Source organism: Salmo salar, chromosome 16 (genome assembly GCF_965601325.2).
Source record: "Salmo salar chromosome 16, fSalSal1, whole genome shotgun sequence".
NCBI lineage: Eukaryota > Metazoa > Chordata > Actinopteri > Salmoniformes > Salmonidae > Salmo > Salmo salar.
Genome location: NC_138306.1, coordinates 5,357,996 through 5,382,379, shown reverse-complemented (window position 1 = coordinate 5,382,379; position 24,384 = coordinate 5,357,996). Strand labels below are relative to the sequence as shown.

The 24,384-nt window shown below is 41.0% G+C and overlaps 1 protein-coding gene and 1 non-coding gene across 5 annotated transcripts; both read left to right on the top strand.

The window, feature by feature from the left end:
• Nucleotides 1-510: 510 nt before the first annotated feature.
• On the top strand, nucleotides 511-24,220 carry LOC106573070 (solute carrier family 25 member 3). Of its 4 annotated transcripts, none has more exons than XM_014147739.3 (7): nucleotides 511-915; nucleotides 7,505-7,632; nucleotides 7,977-8,156; nucleotides 10,675-10,856; nucleotides 15,879-16,051; nucleotides 22,489-22,599; nucleotides 23,556-24,220. In XM_014147739.3, exons 1-7 carry the CDS (start codon nucleotides 774-776, stop codon nucleotides 23,714-23,716), a joined length of 1,077 nt encoding a protein of 358 aa, XP_014003214.3. In that variant the 5' UTR covers nucleotides 511-773; the 3' UTR covers nucleotides 23,717-24,220. The 4 variants fall into 4 exon arrangements, with proteins under 4 accessions (XP_014003214.3, XP_045552829.2, XP_014003211.3 ...); XM_045696873.2 differs by lacking the exon at nucleotides 7,505-7,632 and adding an exon at nucleotides 2,997-3,121; XM_014147736.3 differs by having other exon boundaries at nucleotides 511-955.
• On the top strand, nucleotides 23,196-23,391 carry LOC123727949 (small nucleolar RNA SNORA53). The gene has a single exon (XR_006759911.1). It is a non-coding gene; the product is annotated as a small nucleolar RNA SNORA53 (small nucleolar RNA).
• Nucleotides 24,221-24,384: the final 164 nt, after the last annotated feature.

Here is a 24,384-nt window from a genome sequence, read left to right as displayed (position 1 = left end):
GTTCCTGCGTTCCCACGTTTTCAGGCGCCAGAGCATGATCAGGGTATTTTCGTTTTTAAATGAATGAGTGGGAATGTATATTTTTGGGGGAAATCGCTTTTTTTTTGTAGTGTATGGGGATTGATGTTAAATGTCCATTTCCCGTATGGAATTGACTTTTTTTGTTTTGTTATCCCCTTCCAATTGGTAGCGACATTACACCTTTTGATTGTAGTTCTCCATAAACCCCAAAGAAGAAAGCAGCTGGCTTCATCTCCATCAATTTATTTGTTTTAATCTACCTAGTTGTTGTCTACTTTTATTTTGTTCTCTTTATCTGTCGGTCTATACGGCAATTCAACTTTTAGCTGTGAATGTGTAGCCTGCCAGATGAACTGAATCAATAAAACGGACATATCTTTCTATCTCAGCTGACTAATGCGAGTGGTGTAAGTACCTTCATGACCTCTACGATTCGCCGATGGTAAAGGACGGTTGCGCCATTTTGCGACTGAAAGCCTGCATGTGAGGAAAATGCGTAGCGAATTTCTACTTTGCGTGTAGTAACATTTGTTTTGGTTTGAGACATTGCTAAAACAAGAATATTGGTTTAGAGAACAAGGGGAAGCTAGCAAATGTTGGCTAACTAGTTTAGCTACTTTCCAGAGTTCGCTAGTTAATTTGCTAAGACAACCGCATGAATTTCGTTTTGTTTTAGCCACTGCCATTGGTTTAACGTTAGTTAGCTAACCACGTTGTCTTTATTTATGCCCCACAGCCACCCGTACTGAACAATGTACCCCAACGCGTTGACACAGTTAACGCGGGCGAACCCCTTCAGCGCACCGCTGTTCACGCTCCAAAAAGTCGAGGAACCATCACAAAGCCTTGCTGCCGAACATGGACTAAGCAAACGCACCCTGGCTGCAGTGGCGGGTCAGCCGAGTGGTGCATGCTAGAAATGCTACCTAGCTGGGTAAGTTAGGCTTTAACCACCTAACGTTAGCTAGAATGCTGACCTTAATTGAGTTGCAAATGTTGCCAAGCACTAACGTTCGTCGAGTGTGGGATGGGTTTATGAACGAACGCGAAGTGAACTGTCTTATCACTCTGCTTATCAGTGATTACCTTCGTATGTAACTAACTAAAGTCATTGGTGATTGCACACCAATAAATGTTAGCTTATCTGAATATCTGGCAGCCTACAATGATCGAAGTCATCTTTGGTTTGCTTTTGGCCTCTGCGCAAACCTATTCTAGAGACTACTTCGTTTTGAGCAGGGGCCCTGCAGAGGACGGCAAGGACACGTTTTTTTAGGCTAGTAACTTTGGAAGTAGGCCAGTAACGTTGGCAGTGCAAATGATTAATATCTAGCTACAAGTCTGCAGAAAATTCTTCATAATTTGAATAGGAAGCTAACAAAGAAAATAGGTAGTATTTCTAAGGCACTGTATGCCGAATTAAGCTACTTAGCTACACATTCAGTACAACCTTATATTAGGCCTACATAATGTAATATTATCTAACTAACGTTATGCCCCTGGCAAAGGTAGTTAATCACCAAGTAAATACTGCAACAGCCTAGGAGTTCTTTGTTACAAAAAAGTTGACTAACACATAGGGGCCTAATGTCATGGTTGAAATAAGACTGAGTATAGGGGCTGCATTGGGTGTTATGTTATCGCCTTACCATGTGAGTTTGGAAGTCTCCCAATTACTAAAGGTCTGAAATTATGGACTTGATGTAGGCCTGTGCTTATTTTACAGCGGCTACCATATACTGACTATCAGTTAGTGATTAATGTGTGGTGTTTGTAATGAAACTTGACACACTCAAATAGATAAAGCAGATAGGCTGCCATTTTACAACCAGTTTATTTACTATTATCAGATAAGTCTGATTTACAGTTCACATGAGTCCATGTAGTTAAACGGCATCTTAACGCAGTCATGAAGGTGATTTCGCTCTGTATCCATGTCATTTATCCGCTTAAATAGAATGTGAGGCACCAGTGAAAGGCCCAGTACTAGCAAAAGACACGAGCTGTGTTCGAATACTCATACTAACTGTACTATTTGTGACGTAAATTGAGTATATAGTATGCTTATTGGATATAGTTAGTATGCCAAAAGTTCCCGGATGTCGTACTACATTCACCAAAATACGAAGTATACAAACAGTGGACACATTCTGTGCTTTTAGGGCCCATAATTGCAATTCTTCACAAAATGGGCATGACTTCACATCGTTTTCAGATTTGAAGAAAATGGCAGAAAATATGCAGCCGAAGTCCAACGAGCAGATACAAATGCATTGCTTTAACTAATTATGACAAATGTTGAGCAATGTAATAAAGTAAGGACTTTTCAAATAAGTCACCTTACACGTCATGTTGGCTATCAATTTGTTAGCTACACTGTCCTTACGAACCACAGCATATCATTACAGCAGTATGTACTGGTATGTTAGCTAGCTACCTAACGTTAGTTGGCCACTAATACATCAAGCTTGCCAGTATATTAACTATATGCTATCTAACTACCCAACTTTTATTGACTTGATTATTCCCGTCATTCTTAGCAAAGTGGTATAGTCGTTGTGTTCTCAATGGACATTCGGGTGCATTCGTAAATTCTCTCTGGCTATCTACTCTGATTTCAGAGCACTTTCGTCTGAGTGTACCAGAGCGCAGAATAACTGATGAATTTACAAACGTGCAACACACGTTGAATATGGCCGTTGTCAGTAAACGTCGGCAAAAAAGCGTATTTAAATCCGTTCTTTTACAGTATACTAAAATGAACTCGTAGTATATACACATTAACTATGTAGTATACGGTATGTTAGTATGGGTATTCGAACACAGCTATGGTCTTCACTCTGAGTTGAACTGAACGTTTATGATGTCAGGTCTATGCATCAGCTACCCTACTAAAGAGTAGGCCTACTATTACAGTGCACACATTGTTTTCCTCTTACATCTGTGAAAGAACCCCAATTCTTTATTTTCCTCAGAGGGAGACAGTTGTGAGTTTGGCTCCTCACATTATTTCATTATGTGTGGCATCGGTGGGATCCTGAGCTGTGGTACCACACACACAGCTTTGGTGCCCCTTGACCTCGTCAAGTGCAGGTTGCAGGTCTGTTGGCCCGCCAGGGGTTGCATGGCATGGAATGGATATTGTGCTGTGGATTTCACCACAAGATAACTGACTTTCACCAAGACTAAGATCACACAAATAACGGTTTACAGGAATAGTTTGAGTTACAACTAATTTGCTGAAATAAATGTAACCCATTATCATTAGGCCTATTTCATTTGCATGTTTGAGCTGAAGAAGCACTGTTTAGGTCCTTTGCTCCACTTGTTGCTATAATAAACAAGTCAAAGGGGGTCAAGTGAGCTGTGAACCAGCTTAAAACATTAACAGGAGGGAGTGAAGTCTGAGCCTTTCTTAACAGAACTTGAAGGTGACTTTTATTAATACAATGTCCTTTAATCTATGACCTCAGACTGTACTTGCCCTTTCTCTGTGCCCAATCAGCAATTTGATACTGTACCCACATTCATTCAACGGCAGTGACCTTTAGCTTAGCAACAACAGCAGTCAATGTCCAAGCTAGGACAGGACATCCTCCTTATTAAAAACCAGCCTGGAGTTAAGTCTACTATACTTGCAGGGAAAGTTTTCTAAATGAATGTTGGTGTCCTGGGCCTGTATTCATAAAGTTTCTCAGAGTAGGATTCCTGATCTAGGATCATGCCCCACGTCCCCCCTCCATGTAGTCTTGTATATTATGATCTCAAAGCCAAAACTTATCCTAGATCAGTACTCCTAGAGCGAGGGCTTTATGAATGCAGGCCCTGGTGCGAGTACAGGAATAAATCGGACATATTATGTATTCATGCCTTGTTTTTGATATTACTCACCATCACCTTGCAATTAACATGAATTCGTATGTTAATAATACTCATTAGAAGTTTTGGGCAGAGAGAATTATCCACTGTGCCAGCATACACATTCAGGAGGACGGCCTGGAGCAGTGGTTCTCAACTGGTTTTGCCTCGGGACCCAAATTGAACGATGTCTGTTGAGACCCAATTTTCACATCACGAAAAATAATCGCCAAAATACAATCTGGAAAACTATTTTTAATGCTATGTTGATATTAAATGTAGCAATTATATGACAAGGGAACAACATTCCCACCTCATTGTCAAGAATTACATTTTGCCCATATTCTGGATGAAGAATGCTAATAAACTCACTGATTTTTGGATCACAAAATCAAAACAAACTGGTGCTGCTAATGGCTCTCTATCTATACACATACAGTTGAAGTCGGAACTTTACATACACCTTAGCCAAATGCATTTAAACCCAGTTTTTCACAATTCCTGACATTTAATCCTAGTAAAAATTCCCTGTTTTAGGTCAGTTAGGATCACCACTTTATTTTAAGAATGTGAAATGTCAGAAGTAGAGAGAATTATTTCTTTCTTTCATCACATTCCCAGTGGGTCAGAAGTTTACATACTCAATTAGTATTTAGTAGCATTGCCTTTAAATTGTTTAACTTGGGTCAAACTTTTTGGGTAGCCTTCCACAAGCTTCCCACAATAAGTTGGGTGAATTTTGGCCCATTCCTCCTGACAGAGCTGGTGTAACCGAGTCGGGATTGTAGGCCTACTTGCTCGCACACGCTTTTCAGTTCTGCCCACAAATTTTCTACGGGATTGAGGTCATGGCTTTGTGATGGCCACTCCAATACCTGGACTTTGTAGTCCTTAATCCATTTTGCCACAACTTTGGAAGTATGCTTGGGGTCATTGTCGCTTCCTGACTGATGTCTTGAGATGTTGCTTCAATATATCCACATCATTTTCCTCCCTCATGATGCCATCTATTTTGTGAAGTGCACCAGTCCCTCCTGCAGCAAAGCACCCCCACAACATGATGCTGCCACCCCTGTGCTTCATGGTTGGGATGGTGTTCTTCGGCTTGCAAGCATCACCCTTTTTCCTCCAAACGTAACAATGGTCATTATGACCAAACAGTTCTGTTTTTGTTTCATCAGACCAGAGGACATTTCTCCAAAAAGTACCATCTTTGCCCCCATGTGCAGTTGCAAACCGTATTCTGGCTTTTTTAGAGGTTTTGGAGCAGTGGTTTCTTCCTTGCTGAGCGGCCTTTCAGGTTACGTCGATATAGGACTCGTTTTACTGTGGATATAGATACTTTTGTACCTGTTTCCTCCAGCATCTTCACAAGGTCCTTTGCTGGTATTCTGGGATTGATTTGTAGTTTTCGCACCAAAGTGGAGACAGAATGCGTCCCCTTCCTGAGTGGTATGACGGCTGCGTGGTCCCATGATGTTTATAAGTGCATACTATTGTTTGTACAGATGAACGTGGTACCTTCAGGCATTTGGAAATTGCTCTCAAAGATGAACCAGACTTGTGGAGGTCTACAATTATTTTTCTGAGGTCTTGACTGATTTCTTTTGATTTTCCCATGATGTCAAGCAAAGAGGCGCTGAGTTTGAAGATAGGCCTTGAAATACATCCCACAGGAACACCTGCAATTCACTCAAATTATGTCAATTAGCCTATCAGAAGCTTCTAAAGCCATGACATCATTTTCTGGAATTTTCCAAGCTGTTTAAAGGCACAGTCAACTTAGTGTATGTAAACTTCTGACCCACTGGAATTGTGATGCAGTGAATTATAAGTGAAATAATCTGTCTGGAAACAATTGTTGGAAAAATTGCTTGTGTCATGCACAAAGTAGATATCCTAACCGACTTGCCAAAACTATAGTTTGTTTAACAAGAAATTTGTGGAGTGGTTGAAAAAGGAGTTTTTTTTAATGACTCCAACCTAAGTGTATGTAGACTTCAAGTGTGTGTGTGTGTGTGTGTATGTACATTCATACATGCATACATATACTGTGATTGAAGAAAAATTGTTCAGAGATTAAGTTATTAAAGATGTAAGGGCTCCCGCGTGGCACAGCGGTCTAAGTGTTAGAGGTGTCACTACAGACCCTGGTTCAATTCCAGCATGTATCACAACTGGGCGTGATTGGGAATCCCATAGGGCGGCTCACAATTGGCCCAGCGTCATTAGGGTTTGGCCCGGGATAGGCCGTCATTGTAAATAAGAATTTTGTTTTTAACTGACTTGACTAGTTTAACCTCTCTAGGGAGTGTGGGATGCTACCGTCCCACCTGGCCAACATCCAGTGAAATTGCAGAGCGCCAAATTCAAAAACTGAAATAATCATTATAAAAATTCATGAAACATACAAGTGTTATACATCGGTTTAAAGACTAACTTCTTGTTAATCCAACCACAGTTTCAGTTTTCAAAAAGCCTTTACGGCGAATTCAAACCATGCGATTATCTGAGAACAGCGCCCAGCAGACAAATCATAACAAACAGTAACCAGCCAAGTAGACGAGAAACAAAAGTCAGAAATAGTGATAAAATTAATCACTTACCTTTGATCTTCATATGATTGCTTTCCCAAGACTCCATGTTACACAAATGTTCGTTTCGTTCGATAATGTCCCTCTATATATTCAAAAACCTCCGTTCTGTTGGTGCGTTTTTTTTTCAGTAATCTATTGGAACAAAGCGCGGTCACAGACAGACAAAATCAAAAAAGTACTATAAAAGTTCGTAGAAACATGTCAAATGATGTTTATAATCAATCCTCAGGTTGTTTTTGTCATAAATAATCGATCATATTTCAGCCGGACAATAGCTTCGTCAATAGAAAAGGAAAAACAAGAAAGGCGTGGTCCCAGTCACGCGCAGGACTCATGTCTGGAAATTTCCACTGTCCTCTCATTGAAAGTGGTGTTCCTCCCTCATTTTTCAGAGTAAAAGCCTGAAACAATGCCTAAAGACCGGCCACATGTAGTGGAAGCCATAGGGATCGTGAACTGAGTCATAAGTCTTTGTATGGTGGATAGGCTTTTAATGGAAAAACAGGCATTTCAAAATAAAGGCACTTCCTGGATGGATTTTCCTCAGGTTTTCGCCTGCCATATCAGTTCTGTTATACTCAGACATTATTTTAACAGTTTTGGAAACTTTAGAGTGTTTTCTATCCAAATGTAATTATATGCATATCCTAGCTTATGGGCCTGAGTAGCAGGCAGTTTACTTTGGGCATTCTTTTCATCCAAAATTCCGAATGCTGCTCCCTACCCTAGTGAGGATAATAAAAACATTTCTACACATTCTACCTGGTTTGTTATCTTTATATATTTATTATTATTATTATTATTTTATTTTTTTACTCATTTAGACACCAGCACATTCAAATCCTCATTTGACCCACCAGTTCAGAATCGCTGGCCTAGAAAACATACTTGACCAACAGTCTCACTTTTTTGCAAGCCTTGGCAGGATTGCTAACGTTGTGGTGTGAGAAATTCAAATTCCTAGCATGGCTCCCTTTATCTAAGTGCATGGTGTGTTGTCTGTTTGTATTGTGTTCTGTCTGCTCTAGATTCTGATATTAGCTGCGAGTTTGGCTCTATGAAATACTATGCCTTGTGCGGCTTCGGTGGCATCCTCAGCTGTGGGATTACACACACGGCAGTCGTACCCCTCGACCTGGTCAAGTGCCGTCTGCAGGTCTGTATCTCAGCTAATGTCTCTCTGAGCTGTAATGAGTACTGGACTGGAATAATGTATACATTGTGGAGTTGGGGTTAATTCCATTTCTATTCGGGGAAGTAAAACTGAAATTCCATTGTTGATTTACCTAATTGAAAAGCAAAAGACATTTCAATTTACTTTCTGTAATGTAATTTGCCCCAACCCTTGTAAAGGGATAAAACATTGAGTGGTATGGATGGCCCTGTAGTGTTGTGTATTTAGTGCATTTTCTTTACGAGGACCTCCAAGTATTATTTCCCCCCTCAAAACCACTACTAGTTCACAACCATTAACCATTCTGTTTTTAATGTGTTGTCTAGGTGGACCCAGACAAGTACAAGAGCATCTTCAAGGGCTTCTCCATCACCATAAAGGAGGACGGCATGCGGGGGCTGGCTAAGGGCTGGGCTCCTACTTTCATCGGCTACTCCATGCAGGGTCTCTGCAAGTTTGGCTTCTATGAGGTGTTCAAGATCACCTACAGCGACTTTATCGGAGAGGTAAGTAGTTACTAAGTGATTGACGATGAAAATAATAATGGTAAGGGTTTATTTTGTTTCATTTGCACTATGGTGTAGCCACAGAAAAAAACACCTGTTCAAACTTCTCATGGGGTTAGATTCAGGATGCTTGTCCGGGGGCCACACAAAAATATGTTGCGGGTATTCACAGACCGGATTTGTGAAACACTGCTTTACACTATATAAGTACAAATTGGAGGGTGTTAAGATGTATATTGGAGGGGTTGAGTGGAGCTGAAGGGTGGGACTAAAAACAAGGTGACTAATGTAAAATATACTGTCTGTAAAATGTATATAGGTTCCGAACTTTTGTGAAACAGCACAGTTAGAAATATATGGCAAATAGAAGATAACAATAACTGTTGTAAAATACGTTGTGTCCCTAAAATGGATATAGTATATACAGTGCATTCGGAAAGTATTCAGACCCCTTCCCCTTATCCGAATTTTGTTGCATTACAGCCTTATTCAAAAATTGATTCAATAAATTTTTTTCATCGTCAGTCTACACAGAATACCCCATTATGACCAAGTGAAAACAGGTTTTTAGAATTGTTTGCAAATGTATAAATAAAAAGAAATGTTCGCAGATCCTTTGCTATGAGACTTGAAATTGAGCTCAGGTGCATCCTGTTTCCATTGATCATCCTTGATGTTTCTACAACTTGATTGGAGTCCACCTGTGGTAAATTTCAATTGATTGGACATGCTTTGGAAAGGCACACACCTGTCTATATAAGGTCCCACAGTTGACAGTGCATGTCAGAGCCAAAACCAAGCCATGAGGTTGTAAGGAATTGTCCGTAGAGCTCCGAGACAAGACCTGGGGAAGGGTACGTAAAACTGTCCGCAGCATTGAAGGTCCCCAAGAACACAGTGGTCTCCATCATTCTTAAATGGAAGAAGTTTGGAACTACCAAAACTCTTCCTTGAGCTGTCTAAAAAACCCAATGGTCACTCTGACAGAGCTCCAGACTTCCTCTGTGGAGATGGGAGAACATTCCAGAAGAACAGCCATCTCTACAGCACTCCACCAATCAGGCCTTTATGGTAGAGTGGCCAGACGGAAGCCACTCCTCAGTAAAAGGCACATGACAGCCCGCTTGGAGTTTGCCAAAAGGCACCTAAACGACTCTAAGACCATTTAAAAACAGGATTCTCTGGTCTGATGAAGCCAAGCGTCCCTTCTGGAGGAAACCTGGCACCATCCCTACAGTGAAGCGTGGTGGCAGCATCATGCTGTCGGGATGTTTTTCAGCCGCCGGGACTGGGAGACTAGTCAGGATCGAGGGAAATATGAACGGAGCAAAGTACAGAGATCCTTGATGAAAACCTGCTCAAGACCTCAGACTGAGGACAGGACAATGACCCTGAGCACACAGCCAAGACAACACTGGAGTGGTTTTGGGACAAGTCTCTGAATGTCCTTGAGTGGTCCAACCATAGCATGGATTTGAACCCAATCGAACTTCTCTGGAGAGACCTGAAAATAGCAGTGCAGTGACACTCCCCATCCAACCTGACAGAACTTGAGAGGATCTGCATACCCAAGACGACTCGGCTGTAATCGCTGCCAAAGTTGCTTCAACAAAGTACTGAGTAAAGGGTATGAATATTTATGTAAATGTCATATTTCCATATTCTTGTTTTTTGAAAAATGTCTAAACCTGTTTTTGCTGTGTCATTATAGGGTTTTGTGTGTAGATGGGGGGGAAGAGAAATGTAATTATTTTTAAAATATGGCTGTAACGTAACAAAATGTGGAAAAAGTCAAGGGGTCTGAATACATTCCGAATGCAGTGTATAAGCTGGAAGTAGAAGCCTATGTGTGTTAGTTCACTCCAATTAGGGGAAGGGTTAGGAAAGGAAAATAAATGTTAAAAATATTTTATAAAACCGTATAGGGGATTGGAAACGATGCAAACGATTAAATTGTAGCTTCCATATTGAATCTGATCTGCCCCGTAATTGTTTTTATAATAACTGCTCTGCACTACCAATGTTTAGTACCCACTTGGGCGATGCCCTGACATCTGCTGGCACCAGAAATCCCACCACACATCTGTAATTGTCAGAGTAGTAGTTCTCATCACTACGGGCCTCTGCTATCTTCGCAATCCTCTCGCTGCACTTCTCCTCACGCCGTTGAAGTCGATGTTACCATTCGAACTAAAACAGTTCCCAGTTCCAACTAATTAATTAATATTGAAATAAGGTTGTCATCAGTGGCACAGAAAGGCTCCATCTCAATTATGTTTTTCCGTGATTCATCGCATCCTATCTCCTTGACACCAACTGTATCAGACCTTTAATAATACGCTTTGAAAAGGAGGCGAGGAGAGAGAATGCAAGGCAATCAAGTAAAGATGAAATGAGAAAGAGCTGATGAATAAAGTTGTTCCTCTCCTTCCATTTTGACAACTCATTATGATTTGCGTTGTGTCTAGGGATGTACACTTAGTCTTCACCTCCTAACCTCCCAGTCTGCCTTCCCCAGGAAAACACCTATCTGTGGAGGACTTCCCTCTACCTGGCTGCGTCTGCCAGTGCTGAGTTCTTTGCTGACATCGCCCTGGCCCCTATGGAGGCGTGTAAAGTACGTATCCAGACCTGCCCCGGCTATGCCAGTAACCTCAGACAGTGTGCCCCCAAGATGTTCGCAGAGGAGGGCCTCTGGGCGTGAGTATCCCAACTAAATCAGCCGGTCACATTTCGCTACCTCCTGCTTAGCTGTAACCCTTTGATGTTGGTCTGGATTTGTATAATCAGTGAAGTACTATACTGAACAAAAATATAAATGCAACATGCAACAATTTAAGATTTTACTGAGTTACAGTTCATATAAGGAAATCGGTCAGATTAAATCAATTATGGCCTAATCTATGGATTTCACATGACTGGGCAGGGGATGAACCATAGGTCCACCCACTTAGGAGCCAGGGCCAGCCAATCGGAATGGGTTTTTAAACACAAAAGGGCATTATTACAGACCGAAACACTCCTCAGTTTCATCAGCTGTCTGGGTGGCTGGTCTCAGATGATCCTGCAGGTGAAGAAGCTGGATCTGGAGGTCCTGGGCTGGTGTGGTTACACATGGTCTGCGGTTGTAAGGCCAATTGGACGTACTACAAAATTCTCTAAAACGACGTTGGAGGCTGCTTAAGGTAGAGGAATGAACATTAAATTATCTGGCAACAGCTCTGGTGGACATTCCTGTAGTCATCAGGCCAATTGTAAACTCCCTCAAAACTTGGCACATCTGTGGCATTGTTGTGACAAAACTGCAGTTTGTTTTGTGGCCTTTTACTGTCCCCATCACAAGGTGCACCTAGGGCTGTTACGGTGACCGTATTACCATCGGTCATGATGGCAGCCAAATTCAATGTTACCGTTTAGTCACAGTAATTAGTCTTCTTCAAGCTCTGATGCTGCTGATGGTCATAAGTAGCCTACCAAACTTGCTATCTGCCTGGCACACCGCACTTTGTCTCTCTAATCACTCTGACATCAATGTAAATGTAATCGAAAATCAAATTAAACACTTCAAATGAGCTCATGTTGCGCAATGTTTATATAGCCCTCTGTTAAAAAGAGGATCCCGTCAGCTTTCTATAGGCTAGACCGGCTATATTTATTTATCAACCTTCCTAATATTAAGCACATTGCTTCTCTTTAAAACAGGAGTGCAGCCTACCTGGCTGGCATGAAAATGAACCATTGGAAAAGCGCCATCCATTCGCTATTTAAGTGCATAGATGACATGTATTTTTTCCCGCTGCCCCTGTTTCAAGACAGGTGCATGATAATGGTCCATTCTAAATCAAAAGAAGTGTAACACATATTATTTAGTATATGTAAAGACAAGATTAAATCAAGAATAGTTTGGTGGGTGACAATATTAGCCTATCACTTGTGAATGATGCCCTGTTAAGGCAAACAGCGCATGCTTTTTTTGTGGCTTTTTAAAATCATAATTGCACACCTCATGTAGCCTAGCCCGTAGGTCTATATGTTTTGATAAGGTTTCTATCACAACTAAAGTGGCCAAATAATGTCTTAAAATGAAGCACATTTATCCGCTTTACAAAGGGTGTAGAGCCAAACTGGCATACATACGCAGCATGTGAGTTTCAAGTTTGGGGAATATTCATTTTCACCATAAAAATGCACCTTTTATAATAAAAGCATTACATGCATAATCGCATTTGTGGTTACTTTTGAGAATGGCGTTATCCTGCTTATGGAACAGTCGCGCATATATCCTACTGCCGTGTGCGCATTGCTGGTGGAAAAAGTACCCAATTGTCATACTTGATTAAAAGTAAAGATGCGTTTAAAAGAAAATTACTCAAGTAAAAATGAAAGTCACCCGGTAAAATACTACTTGAGTAAAAGTCTTAAGTATTTTGTTTTAAATATACATAAGTATATCAAAAGTAAATGTAATTGATAAAATGTACTTAAGTATCAAAAGTATAAATAATTTCAAATTCCTTATATTAAGCAAACCAGATGGCACCATTTTCTTTTTTTTATTATTATTTACGGCTAGCGAGGAGCACACTCCACCACTCAGACATAATTTACAAACAAAGCATTTGTGTTTAGTGAGTCCTCCAGATCAGAGGCAGTAGATGACCAGGGATGTTCTCTTGACAAGTGCGTGAATTGGATCATTTTCATGTCCTGCTAAGCATTCAAAATAAAACGAGTACTTTTAGGTGTCAGGGAAAAAGGTCCAATTCACGTAAAAAGTACAGTATTTTCTTTAGGAATGTAGTAAAGTGAAAGTTGTCAAATGGTAAAGTACAGATACCCCAAAAAACTTTTACTTAAGTACTTTACACCACTGCTCAATTGAGATAATTTCCACACTGCCACGTAGGGCTGCACGATATGAGCAAATAATCTAGGACTTATTTTTAACTTTTTAGGGATATCTCTCTGCCCCCCCCCCCCCCCCCCCCCCCTTTTTTTTTCTTCTTCAATTTTCACCTAAAATGACATACCAAGTCTAGCTGCCTGTAGCTCAGGACCTGAAGCAAGGATATGCATATTCTTGGTACCATTTGAAAGGAAACACTTTGAAGTTTGTGGAAATGTTACTTGAATGTAGGAGAATATAACACAATAGATCTGGTAGAGGATAAAACCAACCCGTTTTTTTTCTACCACCGTCTTTGAAATGCAAGAGATGGGTCCCTGTTTTCGCCATCACTCTGTTTGTAATTCCGATGGTGTCCACAAGATGGCGGCAGTGTATATGCAAACTTTCAGACGGATAGCTTGAAGTATGAGTCACCCAGGTACATTTGGGCAAATCGTGAAGGAGACATGGTCATTCATATTACATTTTTCTGCAAGAATATTGTCAAATCTGTATACTTGGACTTTGAGCTTTTCCAGTATTCGTAGCCATATTATAAGTTCAACATTTGCAAAACAACCAGTTTTCATAACTCTGAATATTCTTATTTTTGTCCAAAAGGAAAAGGCATGCTGTCGCAAAAGGTTACCACCTACATTTTGGGGATATTCCCGAAAAGCCCAGCTCATTGGCTATCTAGCTAGCTTTGTTTGATCCTGATTTGGTGCTTATTTGACAAAGATACAGTCGATCAAATGAAGACCGGCCGCGTCATCGGTGTGCCATGAAGGCATCGCTCTCTGACCAAATTTGGTGTCCTATAGGATATACTACACCCCTAGTGATATAGTGAAGTCTGGTTATGTTCTAGGATCTCTGAGGAATACATACCAACGTGATTTGCCTGGTTGAAACAACGTTTAGGGTTAGATTTTCAAAGATTCCTTTCTTTACAAATTGAACAAGTGGAAATAATTTACAGTAATAGCTACTGTAAATTGGACAGTGCAGTTATATTAACAAGAATTTAAGCTTTCAGCCGATATAAGACACTTATATGAACCAAAATATGTTTCTCTAAAATCTGCGATGGTTACAAAAGACGCTGCATGATAAATGTTGCCATTTGTGATTTAACTAGTGAATTAGAGCAATACTGTTGGAATCATGGAAATATAATGACTATTCTAATTATATAGTTAGAATAAAATAGTGTGCACTTTGAATACTGTGTTTGAGATGACAACGAACTAAAATGCCAGGGAGGAGTAATTGTGACATGGTAGGAACTAAAGTTTATAAGTGTTTCCTAGGGGACCCTATAAGCTTTGGCTACATTGCATGTTTTTCTTAGCTAGTTCATGTAGCTAACATATTCTTGCTTTGCATATTCCTTTTTGATTTAGAATATACTGTTGCACAAACAACATACTGATTTAGGTCTACACCATCACTGTTATTATTGGACTGTATAGCAAGTTACGTTTTCTCTTACTCAGTACATTTATTAGCATTAGTGGCTAACAATTAGCGTCTCACAAGATTTATGGCAACTTGCTAAGAAAAGACAAACTAGCTGTTTGCTGATGTAAGAAACACAAACTAGTAGAGTCATTATAGAACACTAGTAGAGTTATATTAAGAAGCAAAGTGAAAACAGCATTGTTGTCATCAACATTGTTGCATGTGCTGCATTGACCATGCAGACTGAACACAAGTGTCTCATGGTTGAAGAACATCAAATGCGCTCCTTGAATGACAGGGGGCGTGGATAGGTCTGTGTGGAAAGTGGCGAGAGAGAAAGAGCGGAGAGAGACGGCTCAAGTAGCGAATAAAAATAGACATTACACATGGCGTATCACATTTTAACAAACCTAACATTCAAATACCGGTATAGAAGGTAAAGTAAAAACCCAAACTGGTCCCTGCATCAATACCGGTATATCATAAAATATGGTATACTGCCCAGCCCTACATTCTAGGGATGGGCATTTTGAAATGATTTCAGTCTTCTGTTATCCGGATAATCGAAATGCATGTGCTCTGCTTGGAATGGTAAGAGATGATCAGGGGCCGGTGTGTGTCTGTGTGGAACGGAGGGAGAGCGAGCGAGAAAGTAGCCAAACCAAGTTGCTAGTTAACCTATAGCAGCAACAAGTTTGTCTATCATGTACCATCTGGTAGTGCCCGTGTTGACTGCATCAAATCATTGTAAAGAAGCTAGCTAGAATAGTAAGCTAATTTAGCCAGCTAGCTAGCTAAAGTAGCGACGATATTTTGAGGCGTCCTTGTCTACAACAACTCCATATGAAACAGCCTACCTGTTGGTTGCTCATTGTAGCCTACTCCTTCTAATTTAGCCAACTTAATTAGTTCTGTAATTTGAATTCCATTTTGCATCCATTTTGAAATCTCCCAATTCACTTGCTACACATGGAGCTTCTGACTGTAGTGGCACTTTCATTGACTGACAATAACAACAAGCTGCACGTGTGTAATGTTTTATATATGTATGTATGTATGTATATATATATGTAATTGCTACAAGGATAGACCATTGCATAAGACATTTTAAAACAGTTATGCAAAATGTTGAGTGCTCCCCATAAAAAGGACGCACCAGTATCTTAAACATTTCACACGTGTAGCTTGTTGTTATTGTCAGTGAACCTATATAAAAATAAATATGAGTAATCGAATACTAATGTCCATCCGGATATTCGGTTTAACCATGCCCATCTAATATAGTTCCAAATTAGGCTTAATCCTGGTGTGGGAAATGTCAATAAAACCAAGTCACTCATTTGCTCCACCTCTTCCTCTGTTCCCTCTAGTTTCTACAAGGGTGTGGTACCTCTGTGGATGAGGCAGATCCCCTACACCATGATGAAGTTTGCCTGCTTTGAGAGGACCGTAGAGCTGCTCTACAAACATGTGGTCCCCAAGCCCCGTGCTGAATGCTCCAAGTCTGAACAGCTGGTCGTCACCTTCGTGGCTGGATATATCGGTGAGTCCACAATGCTGGATAGAAGTTTATTGAAATTGGTAGATGAATAGGTATGTTAACAGATTTACAGCCATATAGGTCAGGGATGGGCAGCAACTTTGGTGGGGGCCACAAAAAAAAACTCAACATGAGAAGCCATACTGGCTTGTCTGCTTACCCACATCCATACCCACACATGCAGTCAAAGCCTGCCCTAGCCTTTTGGAGGCCCTAAGCAAAATGTTGTTGGGAGAGGCCAACCAAGTCACGAACTCTGATACCTCCTGCGCCTTAACCTGTTTCTTCCTGTTTTCTAAATTTAATTTTGTTCTTTGGGGTGGCAGGTAGTCTAGAGCTTAGAGCATTGGACCAGTAACTGAAAGGTTGCTGAATCGAATCCCTGAGCTGACAAGGTAAAAATCTGTCGTTCTGCCCCTGAACAAGGCAGTTAACCCACTGTTCCCCGGTAGGCCGTCATTGTAAATATGAATTTGTTCTTAACTGACTTGCCTGGAGTAGCTAACAAATGTTTCCAGCACTGTAGGATCTGTTTATTACGCTCTTGTCCGGGAGAATATTGACAATCCGGAGTTCCAATGTGGAAATTGTTTGCTAGCGCAGGATTACAGGATAAGGTGGCTATCCTTGGCAAGCAAATTTATTGGGAAAACGCAAATTGGAACTTACTCGTTCTCAACTCCTGTGGCTGGACAGCCGCTCGGGCCTGAAGGATGTTTCCCCGCCTTGTCATCTGGCACTATCCGAATGGCCTGTGTTACCTGGAACTTGCCTGCCAAGGAAGTCCTCTCCATTTGCTTCTCCTCCATCTTGTAGTGGAGTACACGTAGAACAGCAAGAGGATTGTTCCAATCGGCGCTTGTCCCATGTCACAAGTCGTGGAAACCGAAGGCAGCGGCATGCTGCTAAGAGGACTGGTGTATCTGCGATTCGGAGCAGATTTACCTAAGGCTTAACTTTGCTGCACTGGTGCCTGAACTACCTGTCCTTTCATTGCTGGGACTGCTGTGCTGACTCCAACTATGCTGACTCCAGCAGTGGCTTCGTAGATAAGTTTTGCTCCTTTCCCTCTCTCTGGATCTGACGGTGCACTGCCTGCTGTGGTAATTCTGAACCTATTGCCGGGAGCAGCGAGCGTTTACTATTCTGCTTCTCCTGGGTCCGTGAAAGGTTCAACGAATTGTGGGAATGGGCGGATTTCTCCATCCCCTTCTCCAGCTGTTGTATTGGGCAGTTCAATGGTAAGAAACGTCTCGGTCCCTGGAGCAAAAACGTTCTGCAATCCACGGCTTACAGGACATCAATAAGCTTCTCTCAAACATTTTAAACCTGCATCAGGAAATTTTGGCTCTCATAGTTCATGTGGGATTCAATTACACTATGAAGGGCAGCTCACAACAACTGAAAATGATGGATTTTAAATAACTGATTGGGTCTCTGCTTGACACCAACAAATGCCCCATAATATCTGGCCCTGTGCCATCCCTAAATTGTGGCATTGAACATTTCAGCAGATTTTTAGCCCACCATAACTGGCTACGAGACTTGCAGCTCTGGGTGTAACATTTATTGACAATTTTGATACCCTCTTGAAACACTCGTTTTATAAGGAGGATGAAATTCACCAAAGTCATTTGGGTTCCTGGATCCGTTCACAACCTTAAGGCTGCAATGAGACAATGACTTATCAATGACCCCAGCTCAGTTAATCCCTACCATTGTGTCACTGAGTTGTCATTATACTTAAGCAAATATACATTATCCCAGGGGTGTTGGAAGACCCAATGTTTAAGTAACCTAATTTATGTCCCTCTTACTACCCTGAATGCCTCTGCTGATCCTACAGCTATTGTATGCAGTAATCATGTGCCTATGAACAAGAGTTATACTGTTAGCACTGAGGTGGTGTGCCCTAGTAGGAAGTCCACTGTGCAGCTCACCCTGCACTAACATAACATGAGCATGTCTACTTCTGTTAAGCTTCCCAGTAAAGCAATGAAAACAATCAAGCATCCCAGGAAAGTGCTAAAAATAGGCCACGTTAACATATGTAGCTTATTAAGAAACAAGGTTCATAAAATCAATAATTTGCTAATAACATGACTTTCATATTCTGACAATCTCTGAAACTCAGAGATTGGTAGCAATACATGTTATAGTCATCTACAGAAAACAAATGCCAAAGGTGGTGTTGCCATTTTATATTAAGAACCACATTCCTGTAAAGCTTAGAGGATCTCATGTTAAATACTGTTGAAGTAATATGGCTACAGGTTCATCTACCTCACCTAAAGCCCATTCTGGTGGGAAACTGCTATTGACCAACAAGTGCTAACAGGCAGTATCTGGATAATGTGTGAAATGCTTGATAATGTATGTGATCAACAGAGGTATATTTTTTGGGGGGTTGTTTTTCAACATTGACTGGCTTTCATCAAGCTGCCCACTCAAGAGAATGCTTCAAACTGTAACTAGTGCCTGCAACCTGGTTCACGTCAGTTAACCTACCAGGGTAGTTAAAAACAGCACAGGAATGAAATCATCAACATGTATTGATCACACCTTTACTTAATGCTGCAGAAATTTGCTTTAAAGCAGTGTCCAAATCTATTTGAAGTAGTGATCACAATCTAGGAAAACCAAAGTTCCAATGGCTTGGCCTAATATAGTGTATGAGGTTCTACAATAAATGTTGTAGTGATTCCTATGTTATTGATGTAAAGAATATTTGTTGATGTGTAATGTTGCCAGTTACATTAATGATTTTTTTCCATTGATATGAGTAGCAAATTTAGGCATGATATGCCAGCAACAAACACTGCCACTACACATCCAAGTATAACTAATCAAATTATGAAAGTTGAGCATTGTCATTTTGAATTCGGTAAAGTGTGTTTGGAAGAAGTGAAAATTGCCTATCAACAATGACAAGCCACCGAGGTCTAACAACTTGGATGGAAAATTACTGAGGATAATAGTAGGCCTGGAGGGAAGCAAAAGTAATTCAGCTACCCAAGAATAGTAAAGCCCTCTCTTACTGGCTCAAATAGCCAACCAATCAACCTGTTACCAACCCTTAGTAAAATTGTTTGACCAGATACAATGCTATTTTACTGTAAACAAATTGACAACAGACTTTCAGCATGCTTATTATGAAGGACATTTAACAAGCACAGCACTTATACAAATTACTGATGATTGATTGGCTGAGAGAAATTGATGATAAAAAGATTGTGGGAGCTGTTTTGTTAGACTTTAGTGTGGCTTTTGACATTATCAATCATAGTCTGCTGATGGAAGAACTTGTGTTATGACTTTACACCTCCTGCTATATTGTGGGTAAAGAGTTACCTGTCAGAGGGTGTTCTATAATGGAAGCCTCGCCAACATAATCCAGGCAGAATCAGGAATTCCCCAGGGCAGCTATCTAGGCCCCCTTTTTTCAATCTTTACTACTGACATGCCACTGGCTTTGAGTAAAGCCAGTGTGTGTGTGTATGTATGCGGATGACTATATACGTCAGCTACTACGAGTGAAATCACTGCAACACTAAGAGCTGCAGTTAGTTTCACAATGGGTGGCAAAGAATATGTTCGTCCTAAACATTTCTAAAAGTATTGTATTTGGGATGAATCATTCACTAAACCCTAAATCTTGTAAATAATGTGGAAATTGATCAAGTTGAGGTGACTGAACTGCTTGGAGTAAGCCTGGATTGTAAACTGTAATGGTCAAACATGTTGATACAACAGTAGCTAAGATGGGGAGAATGTCCATATTAAAGTGCTGCTCTGCCTTTTTAACAACACTATTAACAAGGCAGGTCCTACAGGCTCTAGTTTTGTCGCACCTGGACTACTGTTCAGTCGTGTGGTCAGCTGCCAAAGAGTCCTCGGAAAATTACAATTGGTCGGAACAGGGCAGCACGGCTGGTCCTTAAATGTACACGGAGAGCTAACATTAATAACATGCATGTACATCTCTCATGGCTTAAAGTGGAGGAGAGATTGACTTCATCAATACATTTTGTAAGTATCGACATGCTGAATGCACCGAGGTGTCTGTCTAAACTACTAGCACACAGCTCGGACACCCATGTATACCTCACAAAACATGCCACCAAATGTCTTCAAAATCGTCAAGAACATAATGAGAGGCACACAGTACTACATGGAACTCTATTCCACATCAGGTAACTGATGCAAGCAGTATAATTAGATATAAAAATACACCTTATGGAACAGCGGAAACTGTGAAGACACACACAAGACTCTACACATGATATGGTATTGTAAATATGTGATGGTGGAGTAGTGGCCTGAGGGAACACACTAAATGTATTGTGAAATGTAATGTCATCTTTTTTTTTTATTGTATTTAACTGCCTTAATGTTGTTGTACCCCAGGAAGAGTAACAGCAGCTAATGGGGATCCTTAATATATACAAATACCTTGTGAGCAAAATGTTTTAGAGGCCCCCCTCTTGAGTGGAAATAAAATGTTTTTGTTTAAGAGTTAAGTTCTTGCAATTCTACACATTTTTGCCATGGAGCAGAGAGACATTTGCAGTTTTACAGCTACAGTGCATTCAGGAAGTATTCAGACCCATGACTTTTTCCACATTTAAAAAAAAAAGTTACAGCCGTATTCTAAAATGTATTAAATAGTTTTCCTCATTCTACACACAATACACCATAATAACAGAAATGTTTGCAAATGTATTAAAAATCAACCTTATTTACATAAGTTTTAAGACCCTTTACTCAGTACTTTATTGACGCACCTTTGGCAGCAATTACAGCCTTGAGTCTTGGGTATGATGCTACAAGCTTGGCATACCTGTACTTGGAGTTCCTCCCATTCTTCTCTGCAGATCCTCTCAAGCTCTGTCAGGTTGGATGGGGAGCGTTGCTCCACTCAGGCTCCCGAGTGGCGCAGTGGTCTAGGACACTGCATCTCAGTGCAAGAGGTGTCACTGCAGTACCTGGTTCGAATCCAGGCTGTATCACATCCGGCTGTGATTGGGAGTCCCATAGGGCGGCGCACAATTGGCCCAGCGTCGTCCAGGTTTGGCCTGGATAGGCATCATTGTAAATAAGAATTTGTTCTTAACTAACTTGCCTAGGTAAATAAAGGTTACTCTTTTTTTTTTATTAAAAAAAATAAATAATTCAGGTCTCCAGAGATGTTCGATCGGGTTCAAGTCCGTGCTCTGTCTGGGGCACTCAAGGACATTCAGACACTTCCCCCGAAGCCAGCAGGTTCTCATCAAGGATCTCTCTGTTCTTTGCTCCGTTATCTTTCCCCTTGATCCTGACTAGTCTCCTAGTCCCTGCCGCTGAATAACATACCCACAGCATGATGCTACCACCACCATGCTTCACCGTAGGGATGGTGCCAGGTTTCCTCCAGATGTAACGCTTGGCATTCAGGCCAAAGAGTTCAATCTTGGTTTAATCAGAGAATCTTGTTTCTCATGGTCTTAGAGTCCTTTAGATGCCTTTTGGCAAATTCCAAGCGGTCTGTCGTGTTTTTTACTGAGTGGCTTCCGTCTGGCTACTCTACCATAAAGGCCTGATTGGTGGAGTGTTGCAGAGATGGTTGTCCTTCTGGAAGGTTCGCCCATCCCCACAGAGGAACTCTGGAGCTCTTTTAGATTGACCACCGGGTTCTTGCTCACCTCCCTGATCAAGGGCCTTCTCCCCGATTGCTCAGTTTGGCCGGGTGGCCTGCTCTAGGAAAAGTCTTGGTGGATCCAAACTTCTTCCATTTTTAAGAATGGAGGCCACTTTGGGATCTTCAATGCTTCATACCTTTTTTGGTACCCTTCCCCAGATCTGTGCCTTGACACAATCCTGTCTCGGAGCTGTACGGATAATTCCTCCGACCTCATGGCTTGGTTTTTGTTCTGACATGCACTGTCAACTGTGGAATATAGATCGGTTATATAGATCGGTGTGTGTGTGCCTTTCCAAATCATGTCCAATCAATTGAATTTACCACAGGTGGACTCCAATGAAGTTGTAGAAACATCTCAAGGATGTAAACAGGATGAACCTGAGCTCAATTTTGAGTCACATAGCAAAGGGTCTGAATATTGCTGTATTTTTTATGCATTTGCACACAAATAACCTGTTTTCCCTTCGTCCTTATGGGGTGTGTGTAGATTGAGATGTTTTATTTAATGAATTTTAGAATAAGGCTAACTTAGCAAAATATGGAAGAAGTGAAGAGGTCTGAATACTTTCCGAATGCACTGTAGGTGGATGAACTGCATTTAAAATCATTGAGGATATGGTAATAAAAATAAATATCAGGCCACATTAAATGGGTTAGCAGGCCATATTTGGCTGTATGTTTGAGACTGCTTCCCTTGTCAAAATCAAGATTTTCTATGTTGTCTTGATCACATCCTTGGGGTTTGTTCTCTCCCCTTCAGCTGGTGTGTTCTGTGCCATTGTGTCTCACCCTGCTGACTCTGTGGTGTCTGTACTGAACAAGGAGAGTGGCAGCAGCGCCATCGGAGTACTCAAGAAGCTCGGACCCAAGGGTGAGTACTGGATTCTTTCCAGAAGTGCTACAGACAAAGGTGGGCTATCCTATTGCCCATTCTAACTGTTTTTAGAACGGCAATTCTCAACTGGTGGGCTGCGACCCAAATGGAGGTTTTTAATGGGTGTCTGAGTTTAAATAAAATGAAAAAATACTCATCTGAATTTAAACGACTAAAACCAGGTAGGTTCATTATAATTTCAAAAAATGTTCTAACTTCAATCATTTAATCCCTGAACAATTTTTCTTCAATCCCAGTATTTTTAATATGGAGCTATTGGCGCTGTTTAGTTGGTTTTGTGGTCTCAAACCAGTAAGCTTATTAACATTCTTAATCAATAATATGGGCAAAATTGAATTATTGAGAATGAAAAAGGTGGGAATGTTGTTCCTTTGTCATATTGTCACATTTACTATCATGGCATAAAAATAAATAAATCCAGATTGTGTTCTGGCCTTTTTTCGCAACGCAAATATTGGGTTGCGACTGAGAACCTGGTTGAATTTGGGTCCTGAGGCACAACCAGTTAATAACCACTGGTTTAGAATGTAAATTGATGGCGTTAACTTCACAGTAAATACACTGAGGTTTCCAACACACTCCTTAGATCTCTCTCTGAGGGCTGATTGCAGCTCCAGCCCAGGTGCCCCCAGCAGTTTTTTGGCTGGACAGTTGGAGGTGCTTGAGTCATTGGCATGTGCGAACAGTCTACCTGCAACCCAGCCCATTATCTGCACTGGCAGCCTCGCTCGAATACTACCAGTGCAGACGGGCTGGGGAGCAGACATGCAATACCTATTACCACCTGTCTCAGAGTAACCATCATTAGTTGTTGACCTTTGATATTTTAAAATGGTGTAATGGGATATTAAAATATCAATTTGATCGGAGTTTAAACAGCTTGCCTTTATTTCTCTTGCTCCTTCTTCCCTCCGTTCGTCCTTCCTTCTCAGGTGTGTGGAAGGGTCTGGTGGCCCGTATCATCATGATTGGTACCCTGACCGCCCTGCAGTGGTTCATCTACGACTCTGTGAAGGTCTACTTCCGCCTGCCCCGTCCCCCTCCCCCAGAGATGCCCGAGTCCCTCAAGAAGAAACTGGGCCTCACCGAGTAACGAAACAAATATCGGCTTTATCAACAAATGGCAATTCAAAATGGCGGCCTTATCAACAGCCATATAAGATGTAAGACAGCGGCCTTATCAAACATCCTTCAGTTAACAACCGCCTAGCACACCGCTCTCTACCTGCTATAGTCATAGCTGTCCTGCCTGTAGCCCACCTACCCTGGGCTGGGCTACTGATCAGCAGGATTGGGGTTGATTCCATTTTAATTCCTTGTCAGTTCTAGAAGTAAACTTAAATTCTAATTTTAAATGCAAATTTTCTTAATTGAATGCAAGGTAATTGGAATTTCAATTTATTTCCTGAATTGATTGAATAGAAATGTAATTGTCCCCAGCTCAACTGGTCATTGGTAATGACTCATTAGGCATACTAAAAGATAAGAGGGAAGATGGTTCCCCCCTGTGGGGGTATAGAGGAAAGACTACGACGTAAATGCAATCAGGTTTTAACACCCCACCATAGTTGATGTTCTAATAAATGTGGAAACAACAGTGTTTTGTCTTGTTTTTCAAGGATTGTGGCAGATAAGGAAGGTAATGTTTTGATTCCACTTTAGATGCCTCTTTAGAGACTGTCCATTGCCAGTAGTTGTGATTTTAGTTATCTGTTTTAAATATGGGGTTGTGATAAGACTTTCAAAAGTCAGATTTTTTTT